At 40.4% G+C, this 22,784-nt stretch overlaps 1 protein-coding gene across 1 annotated transcript in view; it reads left to right on the top strand.

Moving 5' to 3' along the window:
• Positions 1 to 22,784, top strand: part of LOC142760373 (adhesion G-protein coupled receptor F3-like) — a 55,030-nt gene extending 32,246 nt beyond the window's left edge. The window contains exons 10-17 of the mRNA XM_075863556.1: positions 3,848 to 4,075; positions 8,897 to 9,118; positions 11,030 to 11,161; positions 12,344 to 12,543; positions 13,360 to 13,542; positions 19,036 to 20,406; positions 22,392 to 22,430; positions 22,773 to 22,784. Coding sequence (XP_075719671.1) covers positions 3,848 to 4,075; positions 8,897 to 9,118; positions 11,030 to 11,161; positions 12,344 to 12,543; positions 13,360 to 13,542; positions 19,036 to 20,406; positions 22,392 to 22,430; positions 22,773 to 22,784 — 2,387 coding nt within the window. The remainder of the gene's footprint in view (positions 1 to 3,847; positions 4,076 to 8,896; positions 9,119 to 11,029; positions 11,162 to 12,343; positions 12,544 to 13,359; positions 13,543 to 19,035; positions 20,407 to 22,391; positions 22,431 to 22,772) is intronic.

The raw sequence follows: 22,784 nt of genomic DNA, 5'->3' as shown, positions 1-22,784 counted from the left end.
ACAGGGGATGCTCCAACAGGGAATCCTCCTCCCCTGCTACCGTTACCTGGATGAGGTAAGGTTCCCCGTCGCCGTGTACCAAGGAAATGTCCGCTATATTGGTACACATTCGCGGCTGAGGGACAGAGGCGCAGCCCTGTATACAGCCTGGAATAAATCTTTTCCTCAGTGGTAGGATAGGGTGTCTCCGAACCAATCCTAGAGAGAAAGAAAAAATACGCTGGGGCCCGGTTACCGGTACATACTTATAGGGAAAGTCGTTAATTGTTTCATTGCTTAATGCTTATTGCTAATTAACCTGTCTCTGCTTAATTGTACCTATGGGACTAAAACCCATATGTGTTGTGCTGCCAAGGACGATCAGGAAATAACTACTATAATACTGCTCCTATGTACAAGAATATAACTACTATAATACTGCCCCTATATACAAGAGTATAACTACTATAATACTGCTCCTGTATACAAGAATATAACTACTCTAATACTGCCTCCTATATACAAGAATATAACTACTATAATACTGCTCCTATATACAAGAATATAACTACTATAATACTGCCCCTATATACAAGAATATAACTACTATAATACTTCTCCTATATACAAGAATATAACTACTATAATACTGCCCCTATATACAAGAATATAACTACTATAATACTGCCTCCTATATACAAAAATATAACTACTATAATACTGCCTCCTATATACAAGAATATAACTACTATAATACTGCTCCAATATACAAGAATATAACTACTATAATACTGCTCCTATATACAAGAATATAACTACTATAATACTGCCCCTATATACAAGAATATAACTACTATAATACTGCTCCTATATACAAGAATATAACTACTATAATACTGCCCCTATATACAAGAATATAACTACTATAATACTGCTCCTATATATACAAGAATATAACTACTATAATACTGCACCTATATACAAGAATATAACTACTATAATACTGCTCCTATATACAAGAATATAACTACTATAATACAGCCCCCTATATACAAGAATATAACTACTATAATACTGCCCCCTATATACAAGAATATAACTACTATAATACTGCCCCTATATACAAGAATATAACTACTATTATACTGCTCCTATATACAATAATATAACTACTATAATACTGCCCCCTATGTACAAGAATATAACTACTATAATACTGCCCCCTATATACAAGAATATAACTACTATAATACTGCCCCCAATATACAAGAATATGACTACTATAATACTGCTCCTATATACAAGAATATAACTACTATAATACTGCTCCTATATACAAGAATATAACTACTATAATACTGCCCCCAATATACAAGAATATGACTACTATAATACTGCTCCTATATACAAGAATATAACTACTATAATACTGCTCCTATATACAAGAATATAACTACTATAATACTGCCCCTATATACAAGAATATAACTACTATAATACTGCCCCTATATACAAGAATATAACTACTTTAATAACGCCCCTATACACAAGAATGTAACTACTATAATACTGCCCCCTATATACAAGAATATAACTACTATAATACTGCCCCTATATACAAGAATATAACTACTATAATACTGCCCCCTATATACAAGAATATAACTACTATAATACTGCCCCTATATACAAGAATATAACTACTATAATACTGCTCCTATATACAAGAATATAACTACTATAATACTGCCTCTATGTACAAGAATATAACTACTATAATACTGCCCCTATATACAAGAATATAACCACTATAATACTGTCCCTATATACAAGAATATAACTACTATAATACTGCCCCTATATACAAGAACATAACTACTATAATACTGCTCCTATATACAAGAATATAACTACTATAATACTGCCCCCTATATACAAGAATATAACTACTATAATACTGCCCCCTATATACAAGAATATAACTACTATAATACTGCCCCCTATATACAAGAATATAACTACTATAATACTGCCCCTATATACAAGAATATAACTACTATAATACTGCCCCCTATATACAAGAATATAACTACTATAATACTGCCCCCCTGTACAAGAATATAACTACTATAATACTGCCCCCTATGTACAAGTATATAACTACTATAATACTGCCCCCTATATACAAGAATATAACTACTATAATACTGCCCCCCTGTACAAGAATATAACTACTATAATACTGCCCCCTATATACAAGAATATAACTACTATAATACTGCCCCCTATATACAAAAATATAACTACTATAATACTGTCCCCTATGTACAAGAATATAACTACTATAATACTGCCCCCTATATACAAGAATATAACTACTATAATACTGCCCCCCTGTACAAGAATATAACTACTATAATACTGCCCCCTATGTACAAGTATATAACTACTATAATACTGCCCCCTATATACAAGAATATAACTACTATAATACTGCCCCCTATATACAAGAATATAACTACTATAATACTGCCCCTATATACAAGAATATAACTACTATAATACTGCCCCTATATACAAGAATATAACTACAATAATACTGCCTCCTATATACAAGAATATAACTACTATAATACTGCTCCTATATACAAGAATATAACTACTATAATACTGCCCTCTATATACAAGAATAAAACTACTATAATACTGCCTCCTATATACAAGAATATAACTACTATAATACTGCCCCTATGTACAAGAATATAACTAATATATTACTGCTCCTATATACAAGAATATAACTACTATAATACTGCTCTTATATACAAGAATATAACCACTATAATACTGTCCCTATATACAAGAATATAACTACTATAATACTGCCCCTATATACAAGAATATAACTACTATAATACTGCTCCTATATACAAGAATATAACTACTATAATACTGCCCCCTATATACAAGAATATAACTACTATAATACTGCTCCTATATACAAGAATATAACTACTATAATACTGCTCCTATATACAAGAATATAACTACTATAATACTGCCCCTATATACAAGAATATAACTACTATAATACTGCTGCCTATATACAAGAATATAACTACTATAATACTGCTCCTATATACAAGAATATAACTACTATAATACTGCTCCCTATATACAAGAATATAACTACTATAATACTGCTCCCTATATACAAGAATATAACTACTATAATACTACTCCTATATACAAGAATATAACTACTATAATACTGCTCCCTATATACAAGAATATAACTACTATAATACTGCCCTCTATATACAAGAATATAACTACTATAATACTGTTCCTATGTACAGGAATATAACTACTATAATACTGTCCCTATATACAAGAATATAACTACTATAATACTGCCCATATATACAAGAATATAACTACTATAATACTGCCTCTATGTACAAGAATAGAACTACTATAATACTGCCCCTATATACAAGAATATAATTACTATAATACTGCTCCTATATACAAGAACATAACTACTATAATACTGCTCCTATATACAAGAATATAACTACTATAATACTGCCCCTATATACAAGAATATAACTACTGTAATACTGCCCCTATATACAAGAATATAACTACTATAATACTGCCCCCTATATACAAGAATATAACTACTATAATACTGCCCCCTATATACAAGAATATAACTACTATAATACTGCTGCCTATATACAAGAATATAACTACTATAATACTGCTCCTATATCCAAGAATATAACTACTATAATACTGCCCCTTAAGATCTCTGACAAATTTGACTACAAGTAACTTATGCGCTTTTTTTTTTTTTTTGCAGGAGTGGCATATATTGGGCCTATGGAGCTGGAAGTGAAATACTGGGACCCTATCCAGCTGACCTGTGAAATTAATGAAACGATAAATTATGTGAACTGGTTTTTGACCACCAATAACATCACAAACATAATTTACAGTGGTGGAAATAATGTGAACATCTTAACACAGGTTCAGTCAGATAAAACCATCTCTGTTCTCCTCATCAACAAGGCAGATGTCTATTGGGAAGGTTAGTAGCTCTGAGCATTGACCCCACTACATTTTTTACCCCCTATCCGAATATGAGCCAAAGTATACCAGTGTTTCCCTTACGTCCTAACAGCAGCACAATAATGGGGTAATCCTGCCCCTGTGAACTAGTAGGACGGATGGAACCTTTTAATAAGTTTAAATACTTAAGTGTCTGAAAACTCCCCCTATACTATATAGGCCTAGACAGCCCCACACACAGTGCGTTTTTTTCTGTCCTGTGGACATGGGGCAGATGGTTTGTAGTGAGGTGCTGGTTTGACATCTCACCCCATAGTAGTAGAGTTTTTTCCTCCAGCCGTTCCCTTCTGTATCAGGGAACTGGCTAGCGTCTCTGCTTCTTTTTGTTGTAATATCACTTCCGCCCCCCCCCCCCCCATATTTTATTGGGGGTGGTTTAGTTTGTATTTCTTAGCTTTTTAGCACAGAGTTTCAATAGGAAGCTCGGCCTGACTTAGTCACTTAAAGGGTTAGGCTTCGTTCACATCTGCGCTAGGGCTCCGTTCCGACAGAGCTTTTTGTCGGAACGGAGCCCTGACAGATTCAAACGTAACCCATAGTTTTCCGTTTCCATCACCATTTATTTCAATGGTGACTGATCCAGTGCCAATGGTTTCCGTTTGTCTCAGTTGTGCAAGGGATCTGTCATTTTGACAGAATCAATACTGTAGTCGACTACACTATTGATTCAGTCAAAATAACGGAACCCTTGCAAAACTGAGGCAAACGGAAACCAATGGCACCGGATCCGTCATCATTGAAATCAATGGTGATGGAAACGGAAACCTATGGTTTCCGTTTGTGTCTGTCAGGGCTCCGTTCTGATGGAAAGCTCAGACGGAACGTCGGAACGGAGCCCTAGCGCAGATGTGAACGAAGCCTTAACTCCCTTCTGAAAGATCCTGAGTTCTCATAATTAAATTAGGGTGTTCCCTAGCCTTGTCCGCTGGTATCTTTGGTCCAGTGCAGAGAAATGTTGTGTGGGATTGAGAGTTCTATGAAATGTTTTGCTTCTTTCAAGGCGTTTTTTTTCCTTTCCAGTTCCTTTTCCAATTTATTCCTGTACCCCAGATTAATTTTTCATTGTTGTCTTTAAGATGTCCTCCGCAGGGTCAGGTGACTGCGTTGCAAGTGGTAGGAATGCGACTTCCAAATGCAAACATCTATCCTGTGTTGAATGCGAAGTTCCTTTACCTGACAGTTATGTGTTTAATAGATGTCAGAATTGCCACCCGCAAGTGCCGGCTGTAGAACCGTCCCTGCAAAACGTCATAATCTGGGTGAAGGATTATGTGCAAGAATACATGAAGCAGATGAAGGAATGTTTTGCACAGATGTCTAAGGAGTCTACTCTGCGTGCTAAACGCTCAAGATCGTTTCGTCAACCTGAAGATGAATTTAAAGTTGTTGAAGAAGCCCATTCATCATCATCAGAGTTTGAGGAGGAAGAGGAAACCGAAAGACCTTTTCTTTTCGTATTGTGAAGATCCAAAAATTCATGAAATCCATCTGGTCATGCGACCAGGATGTTTATCAGGGGAAGCTCCAGAGTCCACCTCTAGGGGGCTTACAGCCTTCAAAGTGGATTAGACTTTATATAAGTTTATGATGGCTGAATGGAAAAACCTGATAAAGGTCAAGATTTCTCAAGAAGATTAGGAACATGTTTCCTTATACTGGAGGAACAAAATGACGAATGGGGGTATGGCAATTGCCAAAACTTTCTTGTCATACCATCCTACCTTCAGGAGATGGTGCGAATTTGCAAGAGCCTATGGATCGGCACGCAGACTGTGCCCTCAGGAGGGGTTACTCTACTACAGCAGCCCAGTGTTCAGTCGCTATAGCCTCTGATGAGGTTTCAAAGAGTCTCCAGAAATGGATCCTTCAACTCCAGAGGGATATTGATTCCGGGTCTCCCCTAAACTATATGTTAGAGCTCTACCCAGATCTAGCAGATTCAACCTGACTGCCTTGAAGGTTGACCAGTCCTTAATACAAGCTAGTGGACTTTCTGAGACGGTCCTATGGACATTATCACAGTCAAGGTTGGGTGCCACTAAGAAGGTCTACTCCAAAATCAGAAGGATTTTCTGGTATCTAGAGATGGAAGTGGACACACCAAAGATTATGGATTTCCCTCAAGACGGTCTAGACAAAGGGCTCAGTCCCTTAACCCCAAAGGTTCAAGTTACTGCTATGTCAGCATTCCTTGACAGACAGTTGTCGCAGGAGCCCTTAGTGAAAAGATTTCTTAAAGGTTCTGTTAAATAGACACCTTCCATCGTGTTCCTCAGTTGGACTTGCCAGTTTTGTTACGTGCCTATGCTCTTCACCATTTGATCCTGTGGCTGAGTTTAATCATAAATATCTGTCTTTTGAGATCATTTTTATGTTGGCCGTTACCTCAGCCAAGAGAATAGGGGAGCTTCAAGCTCTGTCTGCAATGGAGCCATATATTATCTTCCTTCTGGACAGAGTCCTATTAAGATTTTTGCCGACCTTCTCTCCAAAGGTACCAGGTTTTGAGAATATTAACCAGGTCACTTCTCTGCCGGTTTTCTATCCTAATCCTTCCTCGGATGAGGAAGTTAAATTGAATTCTCTGGATATTTCCAGATGTTTGAGAATTTATCTGGATAGGTCCCGTGACATAAGGAAAGAGGAAAACCTGTTAATTCTTTTTGCAGGAAAAAGTAAGGGTCTAAAAGCTTCCAAATCAACCCTCAGTAGTGGGTTAGAGAAGCTATTAGGATAGCTTTTTATGTCTCAAGGGTTAGATCCACCTGCCTTTGTTAAGGCTCTCTCGACCCGGGCAGTCTCTACCTCCTGGGCTGAGAAGAATCTGATTCCTTTGAATCAGATCTATAGTGTAGACTCGTGGAGCTCACACCATACATTCATCAACCACTATAGGTTGAATTCCCGGATGGCAGAGGAAACAGCCTTCGGAGTTCTGTACTCCGGGAATCCTAATGGGATTTACTCCTTGCTAGTCCCCCATTATTGTGCTGCTGTTAGGACGTAAGGGAAGCATTGATTTCTAACGCTAATTTGTTTTTTCTTAGTCCTAACAGCAGCATAAACTTCCCACCAGGGGCGCAACTAGGAAAAACTGGGCCCCATAGCAAACTTTTGACTGGGGCCCCCCCTACCCTGGGTATCACACAAACCCCCCCCCCCCCAATAGATAGTGCCTCCCTATATCCCTATAGATTCCGCCACACAGCGCCCCCCTATACATAGCACCATACAGCCCCCTGTAGATAGCGCCATACAGCCCCCTGTAGTTAGCACCATTCAGTCCCCTGTAGATAACACCTTACAGCCCCCTATAGATAGCACCATACAGCCCCCTGTAGATAGCACCATACAGCCCCCTGTAGATAGCACCATACAGCCCCCTGTAGATAGCGCCTTGCAGCCCCCTGTAGATAACGCCATACAGCCCCCCTGTAGATAACGCCATACAGCCCCCTGTAGATAACGCCATACAGCCCCCTGTAGATAACGCCATACAGCCCCCTGTAGATAACGCCAAACAGCCCCTGTAGATAACGCCATACAGCCCTCCACTGTAGATAACGCCATACAGCCCCCTGTAGATAACGCCATACAGCCCCCCCGTAGATAACGCCATACAGCACCCCATAGATAACGCCATACAGCCCCCTGTAGATAATGCCATACAGCCCCCCATAGATAACGCCATACAGCCCCAAATCACCCCTGTAGATGACGCCATACAGCCCCCCTGTAGATAACGCCATACAGCCCCCCTGTAGATTACACCATACAGACCCCCTGTAGATAACGCCATACAGCCCCCCGTAGATAACGCCATACAGCCCCCCTGTAGATAATGCCAGACAGCCCCCCCTGTAGATAACGCCAGACAGACCCCCCTGTAGATAACGCCACACAGCCCCCCCCCCCCCCACACACAAAAAAACGGCCTATAGTTTGTCCTACAAGGGACAACATGTGTGATCGCTGGCAGGGATAAGGAGAACGGGGGACCGAAAGTCCCTCGAACTTCTCTATGACAAACCTTGGACTTCCGGGGTCTGCGCAGTTCAATAAAAATGAAAGGAGCGCTGGTCACACATGCGCACAAGCGCGACCGGTGCACAAGTCATTCCTATGGAGCTGCCGACAGACCCCGGAAGTCCGAGGTTCGTCATGGAGAACTTCAGGGGACTTCCGGTCCCCTGTTCTCCTTATCGCTGGGCATCCCAGCGATCCCACATGTATCCCCTATTGTGTGGATAGGGGATGCATGTCTTTTGTAGGAACAACCCCTTCAGTGGCGTCGCACTGTAGCAGCCGCAGCAGCTTCATGCGGGCCCTCCGGCCATGTGGGGGCCCGTGCCGGTGGGTGGCATGGGCCCCCTCATGCTGCGGGCCCCGTAGCAGCCGCTACGGCTGCTATAGCAGTAGTTACGCCACTGCTTCCCACCCTATAGTGAGTGTCTGTAGTTGTTTATAATAAACGCACTGTGGGTGGGACTGTCTAGGTCTATATAGTATAGGGGGACGTCTCAGTCACTTAAATATTTACATTTATTAAAAGTTCCATCTCCCCTACCAGTTCACAGGGGCAGGATTACCCCATTATTGTGCTGATCTTAGGACGTAAGGGAAATCAGATTAGCATTAGAAATTAACGCTTATGATTCATGGATTGTTAAATATGTTTTTGACATTTCTGAACTTCTGTAGTTGCATTTCTTTGGTTTTGTGTTCTTTAAAAATGTTTAGACTTCCAAAATACAAGAAATAAAATTCTGGCTTGTTCTAGGGACATATATTTGCCAATTCTACAATGAAACCCTAGTACATGAAGCATTTGCAGACGTCAATGTTATCCTACTCCCAGCTGAGATCATTGTCAACCCAATCCAGAAGACTTTGACCGCACAGGACACTTCCCAGCTCTTGTTGGACTGTTGTGTGCCATTTGACGGTGAAAAATACAATGTAACCTGGACTTACAGCAATATTACACTACAAGTACAGCCTGGTGAGCATATAACATCCCATGTTTTGTGTTTGCATAAAACAAAGTTCTCAATAATCCAAAATCAGCCCCAAAAAATCTGTTCTACATATTCTATAGCCTATTGGTGCATTCAGAAGGACAGCTGTTAAGAAACAGGTCCCAGAAGGGCATCTAGAAGATTCTATCTTCTCCACTCTATGGACCTCGGTACTGTTGATCTGGGGTCAAAATGTAACATGTCTCCTAAGATATAGCCGCACCCGGGGGAATAATATTTGAACACCATCATTTTTTGGAAATGTGTTGTGACACTCACCATATTATGGTCACTAGTTTGGTGCAGTCGTAGGTTATCCTCTAACTCGAATCCACAGCAAATACTCGTCCACTTACCATTCATTGGTTATATTAAAGGCAAAGCCAGCCCAAAACCAAAAGCTTGAATTGCCGATGTTTCATTGGCTCATAAAATATTTTACCTGGGCTTTTCCAGCCAGTAGTCATCCTTGTCTGTAGCAGGAGAATTTGCAATTCTTATCAATAAAATCATGGACTCCTGGGAGCTCCAAAAGAGTTTTATTATGTATTTCTCAGGCACTCTTCATGTGGCTTTCCAGTTAAGGGTGCCAACCATATTGTGTACCAGTGGCACCAGGGTTGTCAAGGTATTACTACCTTGACACACAAACAGGTGTCAAGTCAGCCGTGAAAAACATCACTTTTCACGGCCGATTTGCACCCATGTGGGACCTGAGTTCACAGATCCCTTATAGACTTCAGTCTATTGAGGGATCCATGAAAACAGGCAAAAATAGGACATGTACTCATTTTTCACGTGCCATTTACATGGTCCATTAAAAAAACGGCCATGTGAATTGACCCGTAGAAGTGCATTGATTTTAATGCAGCCGTCTGACAGCCGTTAAAAAAACGTCCGTCACATGGCCGGTTGTCCAATTCGTGTGAATAAGCCCTTACAGAGCATCTCTCCATTCTTGGACATAGGGGGGTTCTGAGCAGGGGAATTCCCTCTATAATGCTCATATGATTCATAGGGCATATGGGCAGGTGTTGTCACAGACATACAATGGCCACGGCCGAAAAACGCAGCGAGAAACATGGCAAAGAGAGTGCAGGCAGGTCAAAATCTGCCTCAAAATTCCTAGAGGAATTTGGAGGCAGATTTTTCCGCCGGCAAAAAAACTCTGTGTGACGAGGGCCTTAAGTAAGCAGTGTGGTTTGCAACCTAGAAAGGTTTGGGGAACTCTTATTGTTTACTACCAGTGGGAAAAAAAATCAGTCCTGGTCATGTGATGGATACAGAGCTGCAGGACTCGTTACAAGACAGAGCTCTGATAACTGTACTGTAACAAATCCTGCACCAATGCGTCCAGCACATGACCCGGACAGTTTTTGATCAACTAAAAGTAACATTGAATGACAGAGCAGACTGAAAGAGCAGCTCCCGTCTAGCGCATTTATGCATTACATGGACAGCCATTCATTTTAATGCCCAAAATGCTACATTTCCCCTGTAGCGGGCACTGCAGGGTAAATGTGTGGCTAGCCACAGTTTCCCCGGATGATAACATCTGATAAACAGGGGTGAGCGAAGATGGACCATCAACTTCTTTTTAGGGGATGTCTTCATGAGACAACCCCTTTTAGCCTCTCTCTAGGAATTATGGATAGACAAATGCACATTTTTGTATTTTCAGATCTTACTGCTCAGCCTTCCATCCAAAAAGATATTAGGGGGCAAATGGCTTCTTAGAAGCACAATATATATATTTTTTAAATGTGAAAAGATAAAAAATGAAATTTGTATTTAGTTTTTGGAGCAAATTCCAAAAATTTTCCCACCAAAATAATACCAGTGATAGGGATTTATTGCTTCAGACATGTATAAAAAGAAATCTTTTATTTTGACAGGTAAAAGGACAGACTTGAAGTGTTACTCGTTGTCTCCTCCACGTCCCTATAATGACACTATTTACATCTGTACGTTCACCAATAAAGCTGGACAGCAGAAAGAGTCTTCTATCCCAGTGACGGTGATCCAAGGTACGTACTCTGGATCTAGGATATTGAGGAAACTAGTAGAGCGGCTGTATTGAGAGGTGGTCCTGGCCAGACGGGACAACCAGTAAGTAGAGATGTGCACAGGCTATGCATGTCCGAGATAAGGGCACAAGCTAGTTAATGGGAGAGCAAAGTCTTATTGTAATGCCAAAAATAATCGGAAGGAACCTTTGCGTGTGGTAATTGAGACCTTTCAGAGGCCAATAAGTGCAGTTAGGGATTTTACCTACAGAAGTTCCATCAAAAATATCTTCATAAGGGAATATATAGGGACTATGTATATGACCACAAAAGAGCTTCAAGTAGTAACCACCATGGCACTGAGACCCCTGAAGACCGTTGCCCATCTGGTCAATTTGACCAAGCCGTACTCCCCTTTCTATAGAACCCTCATGTTTCTGCTCTGGTCTCCTCTGGAGAAGGCCTTTGATAGATACCAGGAAGATGAACTAGACCTAGAGAATTGAGGCAAAGATGGACTATCATCCTCTTGAAGAACAACTGTGGTTAGCGCTTAGGATCAGTTTGTGGCTCCATAGAGACTAACACTGGTCCACCTGATGGAGATGCGTAAGCTGACAAGTGATATGTGTATCAGTTGGTGGAGGGTCACATTTCTACACATGGTTTGGGATTGTCCAGTGATGTAACAGACTGGTTTGACACACACTGCTTTGCTAACACCAAACCTGGATTCCACCGGGTGTGTACACCATACCTGAATGTCCGTGATAGTCTCGGATACGAGGAGTTCTCCTGCGAGCTGCACTGCCAAATTAAAATAATCAATCTTGCCCTTGTTATCCAACTGTGTCACTAGGATATTGGGGCTGGCAATGACTTCCTTGCGTCACGGGCCTAGGCATCATGATGCCTATTGGGAGAACAGAAAAGCTGCGTCATAGTGAGGTCTGAAGTCTATGGTTCAAAATTATTTGCACACCTGGGCCTAGATGTCGAATGGGGCCCAATGGTCTCCCTGCCTCAAAACCAGAGACAGGTTCATTGTGCATTGGACATTATATATATTCGTATGAGGGACCATTAGTTTCATGTTACATTTCCGTTGATGTGGAATCCTTTTAGAATTAGATTTCTGGAACATTTTAAGAGATTTACAATAAATACAATGAATATTTCTTACAATTAATATTTTCTTCATAGTGGGTGACACGTATTGTGGCATTGACATAACCAATGGGGTGACCTGGAATTTGACAAAAGCTGACATGTCAGTTACTGCAACCTGCCCTTCTGGGAAATTTGGCTATCTGACCCGGAATTGTTCAGCAGGTGGAGTGTGGCTGATGGTACAGGACAATTGTATAAACCAAATTTTACAGACGGCTCTAAATAATGCACAGGTACCCCACTCATTATTACCTTACATACTAGATCATGTGGATGACCTATATTTCTTGCTCTGCTTTTATATAACAAATAACTATATTGAGTTTTACTTACATTTGTAAAATAAAAAAACATGTTCAATAGCTACTGTACAAAGAGCAACCATCTTTCTGGAGAACCAAGCATGTCCATGCATTAAATGGACAGCCAATAATTTCAATGGGACATGTGTAATTCTTCATTTTCCCTGTGGTGGCACTGCAGGGAAATTGAACACTTGCTGCCAGGTTCCCTCACAGATTAAATCAGATCACAGGGGGTCCCAGCATCAGGACTGCCTGTGATCAGTTTCTTTTAGGGGGCCATTCTAACAAGAAGGGATTTAAAGACCACTAATCGCACAATATAGGGATTAGAGTTTTTTACACTCACAAATCTGTTCCCATTAAAATAGGAAGGCAGGTGGAAAGATCACTTTTTCATAAAAGACTAGTACAAATCTTCTGAAATGTTCTGTGCTACTGTGAATATCATACAGTTGGGTAAAAAGACTGGAATCCAATTTATTGAGACTGTGCCCTTCCCTGTCTAAACTGGTCAAAACTTAAGATGACTTTAATATATGGCTTGCCCCAGTTCTTCTAATTTGGAAGTAACGCAATGCTAAAAAAAAAAAACTTTTGCTATGTGTAAATCGAAACTTTCTTTTACCACATTTGTATGATATGGGCCTTGTAGACCTCAGTGATCCCTAGTTGTAGTTCTATACATTCTTCCACTAGACTGTATAGACTAATCAGTGTTTTATGTTTTTTTTTTTTTTTTTGCAGGCATTGGAGGAAGGTCTGGGGAGCTCTCAAATAAAAGTTCCGGAAATAATCCAACAGATGTCCAATAGTAACGGGACATTGATTAACAACACAGCGGAGGTGTCTGCGATGGCCACCATACTGGGAACCATCTCCAGAATAGCATTTGTCCTCAAAAATACATTTGATTCTGATGTTATTACAGTAAGTTTTGAAATTATTTTCTTTATACTTTATATTTCACAGTGACGACCACTATATATATTATATAACCACTAAATATTTTGTGACTAAAGTTGGCACAGTTGGCACTTCCCTTGACACTTCAAGCAGGAGTGGAGAAAGGAGCTCTCATTTTACATGTGAGAAGATTTCAGAATTTTACTCTGTCCTTCATGGCCCTTTTTAGAACCTAAATACTTTTTTACCATCTATAATGCTGTGTTTATGCAAAGATACAAGAGATTGTGAAATAATAAATCTGGCTCTCAAAACTAAGGCTTCGTTCACATCCGCGTCAGAGTTCCGTTCATGGGTTTCGTCGGAGCTTTCCGTCAGAAGATCCCATGAACAGAACTAATCATTGATTTTAATGGTGACGGTTCCGTTGCAAATGGTTTCCGTTTGTCGCCGTTGTTTAAGGGATCCGTAGTTTTGACGGAATGAATAGCGCAATCGATTACGCTTGGCGGCGGGGCCTAAAAGGCTTCCGGTACCATCAGCAAGATGTTACAGCGGACACCCAAATGTATTGGCAGGAAGCGGAGCTATCTCCGATTCCTGTCATTAACCCCTTCGATGCACCGATACAATGCGATCGCTGTATCAAAGTGGTTTGTAGCAAATCGTCAGCTTGCCATGCGATGGCAAGGCTGCCAACTGCTATTATGGCAACAGGAGGCCTAACAATGGCCTCTTGTCTGCCATTATGGAAGCCGATTAGGCCCCGACCGGAGCCTGATCGGCTTGCTGTCAGTGAATTACTGACAGTTCTAATACATTGTACTACATAGGTAGTGCAATGTATTAGAACATCAATCAAACAGTTGGACGTTCAAGTTCCCTTAGTGGGACTAAAGAAAAGTGTAAAAAAAAAGTGTTACAAAAGTTAAAATAAAAGTTGTAAAAAATAAAATAAACGTTTCAAGTAATAACACAAAACACTATCGCCCTTTTTCCCTTATCAAGTCATTTATAATTGAAAAAAAACAATAAAACCATACATATTTGGTATCGCCGCGTCCGTAACTATCTGAACTATAAAAATATTTTGTTATTTGCCCCTCGCAGTGAACGCCATAAAAAACAATCTAAAAAATAATGCCAGAATTGCTTTTTTTTTGGGTCACTTTGTCTTCCAAAAATTGAAATAAAAAATTATCAAAAAGTCGCATGTATCAAAAAAATGGTACCAATAAAAACTATAGCTGGTCTTGCAAAGAACTAGCCCCATACAGCTCTGTCGACGAAAAATGTAAAAAGTTATGGCTCTTACAACTTGGCGACAGAAAAAATACATTCTTTTTACGAAAGTAATTTTATTGTGCAAAAAGTTGTAAAACATAAAAAAAGTTCTATAAATTAGGTATCGCTGGAATCTGACTGACCCGCAGAATAAAGTTAACATGTAATTTATGACGCGTGGTGAACGCTGTATAAAAGAAACCAAAAAAACTGCAGAATTGCTGTTTTTTGATCACCCTGCCTCCCAAAAAAAAGGATAACAAGTGATCAAAAAGTCGCATGTACCCCAAAATGGTACCAATAAAAACTACAGCTCGTCCCGCAAAAAAACAGCCCTCATATCACTACATCTATGAAAAAATAAAATAAGTTAAGGCTCCAATAAGTCAGAAAAGAAAAATATGCAGTTGTGCCGGCCCGAGGGGAACATTTCTTCTGTTTCAAGTGGCGATTTATCAAGGCCCAAAAATTAGGGAACCAGGAAGGGGAGGGCCCAAACATATCTGCTGGAAGCGAGGGGGGCCCGTATTATACCAGGACAACACTTCCCAGCAAAATTCCAAGAACTGCAAAGATGCCAATTGTGGACCAAATGGGGGATAAGTAAAGACACCATTTATCAGTGCGACCGTGGCCTGTGCAGAAAGGATTGTGTCACCGCGTAATACACATCTATGAATCATTTTATTGTTTACCCCATTATTATACCACCTGACTATGCCCCTAATATACTCTGCCCAGCTTACATGTGCACCCACATTATAAATGGAAACACCGGCAATACTCAAACAAAACTACTACCAAGCAAAATCCGCTCTCCAAAAGCTAAATGGCGCTCCTTCCGTTCTGAGCCCTACAGCGTGCCCAAACAGCAGTTTACTTCCACATATATAGCATCATCATACCTGGGAGAACCCTTTTAACAATTTTTTTGGGTGTGTGTCTCTAGTGGCCCAAGCTGGGCATGACCAATTTCCCACTGAAATGTCACATCTAGGGAAAAAAAAATATTTTTACTTTGCACCATCAGCAGCGCAATAATTTATGGAAAACATCTGTTGGGTGAAAATGCTCACTACACCCCTTAATAAATGCCTTGAGGGGTGTCGTTTCCAAAATGGGGTCACATCTCTGCGGTTTCTTTTATTATTTCACATCAGAGCCTCTGCAATTGTGAACCAATACTGTGTAAGTTGCAAAATTAGGCCTCAATTTCGCATGGTACTATCTCACTCCTGAGCCCTGTCGATAGTCCAGGCAAAAGATTAGGGCCACATGTAGGGTGTTTCTAAAACCGGGAAACACAGCATAATAATTAGAGAGCTGTCTTGTTATGGTGGCACAAGCTGGGCACCACATATTGGCATATCTATGGAAAAAATACAATTTTCACTCTGCAACATCGAGTGCACACTAATTTCTGAAAAACACCTGCAGGGTTAAAATGCTTGCTACACCCCTAGGTGAATACCTTGAGGGGTCTAGTTTCCAAAATGGGGTCACTTGTGGGGGGTTTCCACTGTTTTGGTCCCACAAGGGCTTTGCAAATGCGACATAGTGCCCAAAAACCAATCCAGCAAAATCTGCACTCCAAAAGCCAAATGGCGCTCCTTCCCTCCTGAGCCCTGCCGTGTGCCCAAACAGCAGTTTATGACTACATACCAGGTATTGCCGCACTCTGGAGAAATTGCTTTACAAACGCTGTGGTTCTTTTTTTCCTTTATTTATTGAGAAAATGAAATCATTTGAGCTAAAGCTACATTTTATTGAAGAAAAAGGATTTTTTTTATTTTCACTGCCCAATCCTAATAAAATCTATGAAACATCTGTGGGGTCAAAAAGATCACTACACCCCTAGGTGAATACCTTGAGGGGTGTAGTTTCCAAAATGGGGTCACTTGTGGGGGGTTTCCACTTTTTTAGTCCCACAGGGGCTTTGCAAATGCAACATAGCAACCAGAAACCAATCCAGCAAAATCTGTACTCCAAAAGCCAAATGGCGCTCCTTCCCTTCTGAGCCCTATTCTGTGACCAAACAGCAGTTTATGACCACATATTGGGTATTGCCGTACTCAGGAGAAATTGCTTTACAAACTTTATGGTTCTTTTTTTCTTTTATTTATTGAGAAAATGAAAAATTTTGAGATAAAGCTACATCTTATTGAAGAAAAAGGATCTTTTTTATTTTCACTGCCCAATTCTAAAAAAATCTATAAAACCCCTGTGGGGTCAAAATGCTCACTACACCCGTAGATCAATTCCTCAAGGGGTGTAGTTTCCAAAATGGGGTCACTTGTGGGGGGTTTCTACAGTTTTGTCCCTTCGGGGGCTTTGCAAATGTCACATGGCCTCCGCAAACCATTCCTGCTAAATTTGAGCTCCAAAAGCCAAATGGCGCTCATTACCTTCTAAGTCCTGCCGTGTGTCCAAACAGACATTTAGGACTGCATGTGGGGTGTTGTTTTAATCGGGAGAAATTGCTTTACAAATGTTGTTGTGCTTTTTCTCCTTTAGTCCTTGTGGAAATGAGAATTTTTTTTCTAAACCTAAATTTTCTTTGAAAGAATGTAGATTTTAATTTTCACGACCTACTTCCAATAATTTCTGCAATAAACCTGTGGTGTCAAAATGCTCACTATACCCCTAGATAATTTCCTTCAGGGGTCTAGTTTCCCAAATGGGGTCACTTTTGGGGGACTTCCACTGTTTTGGCACCGCAAGAGCCCTCGAACCTGACATGGTGCCTAAAATATTTTCTAATAAAAAGGAGGCCCCAAGATCCACTAGGTGCTTCTTTGCTTCTGGCCTTCAGTCCATTAGCACACTAGAGCCACATGTGGGTTATTTCTAACAACTACAGAATTTGGGCAATAAAAATTGAGTTGCGTTTCTCTGGTAAAACCTTCTGTGTTAAAAAAAAATGGATTAAAAATCCATTTCTGCAAAAAAAAAGGAAATTTGTAAATTTCACCTCTACTTTGCTTTAATTCCTGTGAAACATCTAAAGGGTTAAGAAACGTTATAAATGCTGTTTTGAATTCTTTGAGGGTTGAAGTTTTTAAAATGAGGTGATTTATTTGGGGTTTCTAATATATAAAGCCCTCAAAGCCACTTCACAACTGAACTGCCCCCTGTAAAAATAGCCTTTTGAAATTTTCTTGAAAATGTGAGAAATTGCAGATAAAGTTCTAAGCCTTGTAACGTCCTAGAAAAATAAAACGATATTCAAAAAATGATGCCAATCTAAAGTAGAGATATGGGGGATCTTAATTAGCAACAATTTTGTGTGGTATAACTGCCTGTCTTACAAGCAGATACACTTAAATTTCGAAAAAATTTTGCAATTTTTCCAGTAACATAAAGTCCAATGTTTCACGAGAAAAGAATGTCAGAATCGCTTGGATAGGTGAAAGCAGTCCGAAGTTATTACCACATAAAGTAAAACATGTCAGATTTGAAAAATGAGGCTCTGTCAGGAAGGTCAAAAGTGGCCAAAGCAGGAAGGGGTTAATATTGATTATCACATTAAACAATGGATGAAATTAGAGCAGGAGAAAGTACAGTATATCAGACTTATCTGCTAGTTGGAGCCTTCAGGAGGCTCGGTAGTATTTTTGCTTCTCCACATGAGACACCAAACCAAATATTGTATTCACAAATTCTGTAGAAATGTTCTCTTCTTAGTAGTCCTCTGGATCTGGTATACCCAATAAACTTTTACAGAATAAGTATTAGGTAGATGTCCTGTTGAAATACATGAAGTACAGTATGTCCTTACAGAACTGTCTATAAGGCATTTCAATAAATAATGCCCCCCCACAGGGATAGACTTTTAGATACTTTCAGGGACATACTTTTGGGTGGTCTCCACTGTACTTCTTTAGGGAGTCTTTCAGGCTCCAAAATATGGTCCAGACGGCAAGCAAGTCACTGTCTGCAGATGACACAAGCAGATCTCTATCCTCTTGTGGAGACCTCAAAGTGTCACCACATCCAATGCAAACACTAGCCATCCACCAACTCTTCCACTGCAGCGGTCACAAGGTTGGAACAATTCCCTAACACAGAAATGAGAATAGCTTTGTAAATAACTTATATGTTGATTTGGGATTCTAGAGGGGGCAGGTAGGGTTCCATCAGGGGACGTTTTCTTCTGCAACATTGTGTACTCTACATGTACCCGATTATCTAAGCCTTATTCAACTCCAGTGACCTGTCTTCTTTTGCTTCTAGGATTTCCTGAGAGTTGCCAACAATCTCACAGACCCCAGCTATACACCTCTATGGAGTACCGGCAAATGTCTACCGGCTTCTATAGTGCTTCAAGCAGTAGAGCGGTTTGGCCAGCTTCTACGTGCAGACAACGGCTCCTTTGAAATTGAACTAGAAAATATCCAATTAAAAGGCAATGCTTATGAAATGGGCAAAGCTGGGCAAGACTATGAGAAGAACTTTGACAAACTTGGTATGAGCGTGTCAATTGATCAGCACACTATATCTTCACTTCTGCAAAAAGACAAGGTCAAGATCACCAGTATAGCCTTCAACACCATCGGTAGCCTCTTACCAAATTCAACAGAGAAGTTTAAAGACTCACAATTAAATAGCTTTGTGCAATCTACATCTATACGGCTATCGGATTCAATCTCTGCTTCTTCTAATATCTTAATGTCTTTCAAGACAAACATGTCAGATACAATGTATTCTCAACATTGTGTTTTCTGGGACTTCTCTCTATCAGGTTCTGGGGCTTGGTCGGATGTTGGCTGCACTTCAAGGGTGGAAGATAATATAACCTACTGTAGTTGCAGCCACTTGACCTCGTTTGCGGTACTTATGTCTATAGATGTGGAACCTTTGGCTCTTATCGAGGAATTAACCTATGCAGGACTTGGTGTCTCCATACTTTCTCTCTGTATATGTATTTTGGTTGAGTGGTATGTATGGAAATCCGTAGTGAGGACAAATATTTCATATTTTCGGCACATCTCCTTGGTCAACATTGCAATGTCTCTACTATGTGCGGATATTTGCTTCTTGTCTTCAGCATTTCCATCAGTCATCACCAAAAAACTCATCTGCCTCTCGATAACCTATTTAAACCATTTCTTCTACTTAGCCCTATTCTTCTGGACCTTTGCCCAGAGTGTGATGCTCTTGCATCAATTGCTTTTCGTCTTCCATCATCTGAGGAAGAGAGTTTACGTTTCACTGTCATTTCTCGTTGGATATTTGATCCCAGCTATCATAGCTGCCGGTACATTTTTGTATTTTCACCCCAAAGATAGATATTGTCATGAAAAACTGTGTTGGTTAAATCCAGCAAGTGGTGCCATCTATGCATTCGCCATACCAGCTGGATCCATCATCGTCTTTAACTTTCTTACTCTTCTGGTCGTCATCGCCATGTTATCCCGTCCTTCTGTTTCTGATAAAAACCATCCAGAAGACAGGGATACAGCGAAGAGCATCTTGAAGGCCATCCTGGTTCTAACTCCTGTTTTTGGATTGACTTGGTCCTTTGGATTTGCTCTTTTGACAGAACTTGATTTCTTGACCAAACAGATATTCACATATGGATTTGCCGCAATGAATGCTTTCCAGGTAACAGAACTAAATGAAGGCATATAATGATAATTAATATACAATGGTATGGAATATTTTGCTTACAGTATCTACTACCTATTATATAGCTCCAATTAATTTCATTCTACTGTCCACATAATGGGTTCTCTCACATTGGCCTCGTCCCTTTTGGGAATTACAACTTTTCTCAAATGTGGGAGGAATCCTGAGTATTCAAAGCTCCAATGTATTTCATAATATTAACCCCATTTTGGATTTTCTCACATTGGCCCCTGGGCATTAAAACTGAATTTTTTCTCCCATGCTAGGCCGAATTTCATAGGAAGTTAACAACTCTGATAGGACTTAATAGCAACATAAAGATGGCTGACCTGGGGGCCTACATAATGACAAACATCTGCATCGCCATCGGGTGGCCCCTTCTTTCTAACGACTAAGATACTGTGGTCGCTATTGACCACGGCATCTAAGTGGTTAAACACCAGGATCAGACTTAACTCCGATCCCAGCAGTTAGGGTATGTTCACACGCAGTATTTTCAGACGTAATTCGGCCGTTTTACGCCTCGAATTATGCCTGAAAAAACGACTCCATTACGCCTACAAACATCTGCCCATTGCTTGCAATGGGTTTTACGGTGTTCTGTTCACACGAGTTGTAATTTTACACGTCGCTGTCAAAATACGGCGCGTAAAAAGACGCCCGCAAAAAAGAAGTGCAGGTCACTTCTTGGGACGTTTTTGGAGCTGTTTTTCATTGACTCCATTGAAAAACAGCTCCAATAACAGCCGTAAATTACGCTGCGAAAAACGTGAGTTGCTACAAAAACATCTGAAAATCAGGAGCTGTTTTCGCCTGAAAACAGCTCTGTATTTTCAGACGTTTTTGGTCACTGCGTGTGAACATAGCCTTACAGTGAACTGTAGTGCCCACTCCATACTCCCCTTCACAGCCATTGTCGTACAGTTACATCATAGGTCGTTAAGGGGTTAGTGTACCGGAAAATACACCTCAAAAGTAAAAAACAAGACCTCACACAGCAACATCCCTGAAAACATATAAAAGGTATGACTCTTAGAATATGGTGAGGCAAAAACAGAGAAATATGCTGCATCCTGAGGGCCAAAATGAACCACGCGTGGTTAAAGATATGATTAAGGCCTTATTCACACGAACGTATAATACGTCCGTGCTACGCGCGTGGAAATCACGTGCGTCGCACAGACCTATGTTAATGAATGGGGCCGTTCAGACTGTCAGTGAATTTCACGGAGCGTATGTGCGCTGCGTGAAACTCATGACATGTCCTATATTTGCCCGTGTTTCGCGCAGCACGCACCCATTGAAGTCAATGGGTGCGTGCAAAACGCACTCGGCACACGGAAGCACTTCCGGGTGCCGCGCGTGATTCGCGCAACAGCAGTAAAAGAAATGGATGAAAACAGAAAACCAGAGTGTCATAATGATGCCGGCTGTGCGAAAATCACGCAGCCACGCACCATATGCTGATGACACACGGACCTTTTGCGCGCGCAAAATAGACACGTCCGTGTGAATAAGGCCTGAGAGCTATGTCTCTTACCCTAGCGTTAACTGCTTGTGACTCTGGTACCAAATTGTAGTATTGCGATATCTAGATTAAAAATTACTAGTCAAAGGCTTAAGTGGCTTGTATGAAATTAGACAAAAAGGCCTTGGTTTATTTTTCCGGAAACAGCGCCCCAGTTATCTATGGGCTGTGTCTAGTATTGCAGCTTATTTTGTTGATAAGGTATCTATTAGGCCCCTATTCAAATCTGCATCATGGTTTCCATTTACAGTATAACGGTAGGACCCCATTGACTTATAATGGGGTCAGTCGGCTTCCATAATGCCGTTTTGACTGGAAGAATAGCGCTGCATGCTATCCCATGCAGGTGTAAACCAAGTCTCATATATATATATATATAATTTTATACATTTGTCATAGTTTAATCATTTCATTTGTATGTATCTTTTGGCAGGGCTTCTTTATCCTACTAACGTGCATCACAGAAAGAAAGGTAAGCTTAATATATATAAATAAACAACGTTTTACAGATTTTGTACAATTAGTCCACCAGAAAGTATGCTGTAAATAGTGGGGATGGGCTGTATAAAGGGAGTGCAGGGGTGAAACAATAGAGTTGCTCCCCTCCAGGGTTTGAGATAAATAGCTATATACTGTATGGCCGGACTTATCTCCCAGAACCATTAGGCAGATGTGTCCTGGCATAAGATCAAGAAAGAATCAACGTACAGGCAAAGACAAGTCTTCAGAAGTGGACATGCCCTCCAGATCTGGAAATCTGCTTTTCTTTTAACATCTTATAATCTCTGTCCCATTCTTGCACTTAATCAAACAGTCCTATACTTAG

Source organism: Rhinoderma darwinii, chromosome 4 (genome assembly GCF_050947455.1).
Source record: "Rhinoderma darwinii isolate aRhiDar2 chromosome 4, aRhiDar2.hap1, whole genome shotgun sequence".
In the NCBI taxonomy this organism is placed as follows: domain Eukaryota; kingdom Metazoa; phylum Chordata; class Amphibia; order Anura; family Rhinodermatidae; genus Rhinoderma; species Rhinoderma darwinii.
Note: the sequence above shows the minus strand (reverse complement) of the source record. Positions and strands in the feature narration are given on the sequence as shown.